At 61.1% G+C, this 6,692-nt stretch overlaps 1 protein-coding gene across 1 annotated transcript in view; it reads right to left on the bottom strand.

The window, feature by feature from the left end:
• The window catches only part of SORCS2 (sortilin related VPS10 domain containing receptor 2), a 117,707-nt gene that overhangs the window by 24,798 nt on the left and 86,217 nt on the right, over positions 1 to 6,692 (bottom strand). The window contains exons 15-18 of the mRNA XM_007956317.1: positions 5,288 to 5,474; positions 3,805 to 3,938; positions 2,458 to 2,581; positions 529 to 641 (exon numbers count right to left, since the gene is read on the bottom strand). Coding sequence (XP_007954508.1) covers positions 529 to 641; positions 2,458 to 2,581; positions 3,805 to 3,938; positions 5,288 to 5,474 — 558 coding nt within the window. The remainder of the gene's footprint in view (positions 1 to 528; positions 642 to 2,457; positions 2,582 to 3,804; positions 3,939 to 5,287; positions 5,475 to 6,692) is intronic.

The raw sequence follows: 6,692 nt of genomic DNA, 5'->3' as shown, positions 1-6,692 counted from the left end.
CTCATCCCTCTCAGTCCTGGAAACCTACTCCAGTGCAGTCCCACCTGGCAAACTCCTACTCACCCTTCAAAGCCCAGTAAACGGTGCCCATACTAGTCGGGCTGAGGGAGACAGAGTGGCTTCCTACTGAGGGCGGCCTCGGTGGGTCTCTAGGGGCTGGCTGGCTCCACACTGCCGCCCTTCTCGGGCCTGCTCCCTGCCCTCTCCCTGAAAGTAGCAGTGGCGGCTCTTCCTTCTCTCAGGAAATGTGGAAAGGCTTTAAGGAAACTCCTGACTCCTGGAGGACAGGGCTGTGGCCCTGTCTGTGAGTGTCCTGGAGGGTGTGGCGCCTGCTCTGAGGTTTTCTCGGCTGCCTGTCCCCACTCCCGGCTTCCAAGCTCCCTGCCCAGGGGCCTGGCTGACACCCGACATCAGACTCGGGGCAGCACATCTGCCCATCCGCCCTGGCGGCCCTGGTGCCCCACTTCCCTGAAACCGAGGCCGCCCCCAGGCCGGGTGAGACTCGAGGCCGGAGTGAGCAGGGAGCACCTTGGAGAGGAGCCGGGTGACCCCCAGGCCGACGTCCTCCCTCCACTCGGGGATGCTGGGATTGTGGGCGTCCAGGTCCTTGGAGAACTGCAGTGGCACGACCTGGAACTGGTCTGGGAAGCGGCAGGGACGGGAGCGTGGTCAGCCCGGCAGGTGGCCGTGGCCTCTGCGGCTGGTCCCGGCCGCCCAACTCCAGAGCCCCAGACCACCGCCCTGCAGTCTCCTCACACAGTCAGAGGGGCCCCGGCTTTGTCGGGAAACCTTGATCCTTCGCTGTTCGTGGCGGCCTGGGGGTTGTCCCAGGCGGGGCCTGCCTCTCTGCTGCCATGAGCAATGGCTGTGATAATAACCCCAACAATGACGACGACAACAAGGATGATGACCACGCTCCCTGAGCCCGCTGCAGCTCTGTGGGGTCTGCTTCAGTAACCCATGAGCGTCCCGCCCCCGACGTCCCCGGGCTGGCCCCCCACCAGATTAAGAGCCCCGAGACAGCAGAGGCCCTGGCCTCATTCTCCCCGTTTCCTGGGCTCCCAGGCACCTAGCCCCATAAGCAGTGGGTGCTGGGCAGCCCCTGAGCCAGAGCCTTGGGGCCACATTTCCATCTCGGCCTTTTCCCTGAGCCTTTCCTCGCTGTGATGTGAGGAGGAGGCTGTGGGCTGCGAGGCCCCAGGGAGGCGCTTTGTGACCAGACAGGGACTAGGTCAGGCTCCAGGCCCCGAGCCCAGTGCAGGCAGGCGTGGGGATGAGGATGCGGCCACGGGAGGTCTGTCAGCCAGGATCGGTGTGGGCAGCCAGTCCCCCCCCTCTGCACACAGGTGCCCACCGAGGATTCAACTGAGGGCTGCTGCCTGCAGCAGAGGCTGCTGCTGAAACAAACGGAACCGGAACCGGGACCCTAACTCTAACCGAACCCGTAACCGTTACGGGTGAGGCTGCAGCAGCCGTGTGCCGGGCACTTCCCCACGCACAAGCCTTGTCCATCGTAAGCGTCTCTCAAGGGGGCTCAGAGCCCCCAGTGAGCACTAATAAGGGGGCAGGGCCCTCAGCAGAGTCCTGGTGACAAGACCCTTCCTACAGGATGCCCTCAGGGACAATCCACAGCGGAGCCCAGAGGGCCAGGGCCTTGGGGTCACTGCCCGGCTCCCACCCGGCTCCGCTCTGGGAGCGGCCTGTAGGCTGTGTGGATGCCTGTGAGGGGAGGGAGGAGCCCTGTGACCCCGGGGGCAACAGTGCTGGTTCCCTAGAGGGGAAACTGAGGCCAGAGGGGCTGGGAGACTCCAGGGCCAGACAGGTGGGGGTGGGGAGCCCACCTGGCTGCTCCCCAATGCAGGGCACCCCCTGGGGTGGTCGCCACATGACCTCAGACTCACACGGGGTGACTGAGTGTATGACCCCTCAAGGGCCTCACCTGGGGTGACCAGCCACAAGAGCCTCAGGACTCACATGGGGTGACCAGCTATATGACCCTCCACGGCCTCCACCTGGGGTGGCCTGCCACACAAGCCCCAGGACTCACCTGGGGTGACCGACTGTATGACCCCCAGGGCCCGCACCTGGGATGACTGGCCACACGACCCCAGGACTCATCGGGGTGGCCAGCCACACGACCCCCCCCCGCAGGGCTCCCACTTGGGGTGAAAAGCTGGACCCAGACTTACCCAGGGTGCCAGCTGCATGACCCCCCAGCTCCCCACCAGGGGTGACTGGCCACACGCTCCCTGGTCTCACCTAGGGCGAACGGCTGCACAACCCCCAGACCTATCCATGGTGACCAGCCACATGCCCCCCACTCAGGTCCCCCACCTGGGGTGACCAGCAGCACGGCCCCTGGACTCACCTGGGGTGACCCGCCACATGCTCCCGCAGGGCCCCCACCCCCCAAGCCCCCACCCGGGGTGACTGACCGGCCGCTCACCCGCGACTCACCCAACACGCGGATCACCCTGGAGTCCTGCAGCACTGAGTTTCCACAGGCAGCCTGCACCGTCACCCGCACGTCCCCAGCAGCTGCAAACCGTGTTGTTACCGAGTTCTCCAGGGACAGCAGTGGCTGCAGGGCACAGGTGGGTCAGGGCTCTGGCAGGCGGGGCGGGGTGGACACCCCAAAGACAGTCCAGTTCTAAGCTAAAATGGGGCTCGCTCTACGGCCATAGGTGGATGCAGGTCTCCCGGTGCCCCTCGCACCCTGACAGTGACCACGAGCCTCTGCCCCGTGGGACCAAGGGGCTCTGGTGGCACAGTGCCTGAGGCATCTGACTGCTGACCAGAAGGCTGGCGGTTCAAACCCACCAGCCGCACTGCACAAGGGCAATCTACTTCAGTAAAGATTTACTGCCTCAGAAACCCAATGGGTGTCGCTGAGTCGGAATCGACTCCACGGCAGTGGGTTTGGTTCTATTTTTTTTTTGACGTGGCTGCCAGGCCGAGGCCTCCACACCCCTGTGGCCACAGGTGTGAACCATGGGGCCTGCATCCTGGTACCCAGTGCTCAGCTCAGGCTGGGCACCCATGAGGGTGAGGACACTCATTTTGATGGGAGGGCGATGTCACCTGGGAGACAAGAAGGCATCCCAGCAGAGGGGAGGCAGGGGCTGCGTCATAAGGGATGCCCCCGAAGTGCTCAGCTGGAAGTAGCTGAGCTGAGACTTGAACCCAGAGCCCAGGCCCCTTCCTCAGCCCTCCCCATTGTGGGGAACCACAGCCGGGTCCAGCCCTTCCCTGCCCCACCCGGGCCCTCTGCTGCTGCCTGGCCCGCCTGGGGGCTTGCTGGGCCAGGGAGGAGGCCTCTCCGGGTCTTGAGGCCCTGCAGCCTGAGAATGGGGAACTCCACCCTGCAAAGCCCTCAGAGCTGCCCGATCTGAGTTAGGCGCTGCCCTGCTCAAGAACTATCCATGGCTCCCACTGCTCCCAAGGAACAAGCCTCTGAGCACAGCTCTGAGACCTGGACCAGCCCAATGACGCCTCCTCCAGGAAGCCTTCCCTGACCCCCACTGGAAACCCCTCCCTGTTCCTGGAGCTCCCACATACCTCTCCTGTGACACCTGTCCTAATGGGGGTTAAGTCACGGGCTCAGATCCCCAGGCAAAGGGGGTCTAGCTCAATTCACTTCTGTGTCCACTGCACTTGGACAGAGGAGACCCCAGATGCTCAAAGCAGGAGCCAAGTGAAGGAGGGTGGGATGAGCCTGTCCCAGTGCCCCCGGAGGGCTCACACCCTCCACTCCGGACAGGCACCGCAGGAGGAAGGGCCGTGAGGGCTCCGCGGCCAGCCCACCTGCAGGCTGGGACCAATCCACCAGTAGAAGACAGTGAGGTTGGGGTTCAGGGGCAGCAGCACAGCCGTGAGGTTCACCTCCTGGTCGATGCCAATGACAGGAACCACTTCTAGGTACAGGGCCTGCAGAGGGGCTGCAAGGTTCAGAGAAAGGCCAGGGGTCAGAGGGCATTAGGACACGGGGCATTCAGAGGCTGCTTAGTGGTCACTGTCCCCACCAACTTCACTACTACCACCATCATCATCAAAACCATCACCACCATTCCCACCATCACCAACTCCACCAGCAACTCCACCATCATCACCAACTCCACCACCATCACCACCATCACCACCATCATCACCATCATCTGTGACCTCCACCACCATCACCACCACCTCCACCATCAGTCCCACCATCATCACCACCAACTAGCCCACCATCACGACAACCACCACCACACCATCACCTACCACCTCCACCACCACCATGACTGCTACCTCCACTACCACCATCACCTTCACCGCCATCACCATTAACTGTACTACCATCGCCACCAACTATAGCACCATCACCACAACTGCCACCATACCATCATCACCACCATCACTGACACCACCACCATCCCCACAACCACCACCATCATCATCACTACTACCATTTCCTACATCAACTCCACTACCCCCACTACCTGGAAACCACTGCCACCATCAACACCATCACTACCTATACCACCACCACCATCACCATTAGCACCAATGCCTCCACCAGCATCACCACTGTCACCATCACCACTGAGGAAGCATTGCCACCATCACACGCTACCATCCTCATCACACCACCACCACCACCACCACTGCCACCATCACACACTACCATCCTCATCACACCACCACCATCATCACCACTGCCACCATCACAGCACTGCCATCCTCATCATGCCACCACCACCACCACCATCATCACCACCACCACCACCACCACCACTGCCACCATCATACCACTACCATCCCCATCACACCACCACCACTACCACCATCATCACCACCACCACCACCACCACTGCCACCATCACACGCTACCATCCTCATCACACCACCACCGTCACCACCACTGCCACCAACACACCACTACCATCCTCATCATGCCACCACCATCACTACCATCTATAGAACCACCACCACCACCATCACTGCCACCATCACACCACTACCATCCTCATCACACCACCACCACCACCACCACCATCATCACCACCACCACCACCACCATCTATAGAACCACCACCATCACCACCACTGCCACCATCACAGCACTACCATCCTCATCACACCACCATCATCATCACTGACCCTACTGCCCCAGGTGGCCCGACTCCTGCTCCTGGGCTTGCCATTAGGAGGTCTCTGGGGCTGCAGCATCCCTAAGGGACTCCCTACGCTTTTCCCAGGGACCAGGTCCTCTCGTCCTAGGGTGCTCAGCCTTCAAGGGTGGCAGACTTACAGTTAACCTGGACGAACAGCACTGCCTCATCCCGCCCCGCTGTGTTCTCTGCCCGGACAGACACACGGTAGATGCCGGGGCTCTCGTAGCGGTGCCGGACAGGCTCCCCAGTCAGAGTGAGGTTCACATACATGGCTTTGAAACCATCCCCGAGGTCCACCTGGTACTTGGTGGTCAGGACGTCACCCTGCAGGGAAACACCAGGAGGCCACTCAGGAGTGACCACAATGCTAGTGCTGACCGGTCAGGGTTGAGCTCACTCACTCATTCACTCCTCGTGCACTCACTCCCTCAGCCATCCACTCATTCATTCATTCCTCATGCACTCATTCTGTCACCCACTCACTCATTCAGCCATCTACTCATTCATTCACTCCTCATGCACTCATTCTCAGTCACCCACTCACTCATTCATTCACTCACTCTCAGCCATCCACTCATTCATTCACTCCTCATGCATTCATTCCCTCAGCTATCTGCTCCCTCACTCATTCACTCACTACCTCATTCACTCAGTCATTAATTCAGCCATTCAGTCACTCATTCTCTCATGCACCCACTCACTCTCCACTCACTGACTCATTCACTCATTCACCCACCACTGACCAATTCACTCACCCATTCACTTACCCATTACTCACTCACTCACTCACTCACTCACTTCTCTCCTTAGAATGAGTGGGCTCAGGGTCCCAGATTTGCTTCTGGGCTTGAGGCTCCCATCTGGCATCAGCCACAGGAGGTAGGTGGGTGCTAGTTGGGAAGGCAGGTGGCTGGAGAGCTCCGGGGAGCCCAGAGGGTTACACAGGAGCTGAGGCTGGAGGCACTTCTGCAGAGAGGGAGTGGGTTGGCCCCAAGAGTGGTGTCAGTGTAGGGTGGGGGCCAGGAGACCCACTGAGGCCTGAGCAGTGGGGAGTGGGGAGGGGGGAAGGGAAGGAGGCAGGAGGGGAGGGCGGGGGTTCCAGGAAGAGGGAGGGGTGAGTGCGGAGGGGAAGGGCCTCTCCCTCTCGAGGATCCCGTAGTACGATCATAGCAAGAAACAGCCACTGCCTCTGTAGACCATCAGCTAGGTGGGAAGACAGCGTTATGTCTGCTTCTCGGGCACAGGCCTCATGAGTGCGTCTGTCTCTCTCTCCACGCAGTGCCGGGCGTGATGCTGGGCGTGGAGTCCATGCAGAGAGGGGTAGCCACCCACCGGCTGCATCACCCCCATTCAATCACCACACACGCTGCCGTAACACCTTTCACACCTGTCTGCCACCAGCGCTGTCCACAAACAGCCTCCTTTCCTCACAGAGCTGGGGAGCTGAGTGAGGGAGACAGCTACCGTTCACCTTCACAGCAAGAGGGAGCACGGTGTCCACGCTGGCCTTCCCCTCCCCCACCCTCCCCTCCTCCCTCTCCC

Source organism: Orycteropus afer, unplaced genomic scaffold (assembly GCF_000298275.1).
Source record: "Orycteropus afer afer isolate SDZICR_OR568_19922 unplaced genomic scaffold, OryAfe1.0 scaffold00605, whole genome shotgun sequence".
Lineage (NCBI taxonomy): Eukaryota > Metazoa > Chordata > Mammalia > Tubulidentata > Orycteropodidae > Orycteropus > Orycteropus afer.
This window is presented reverse-complemented; position numbering and strand designations above follow the sequence as displayed.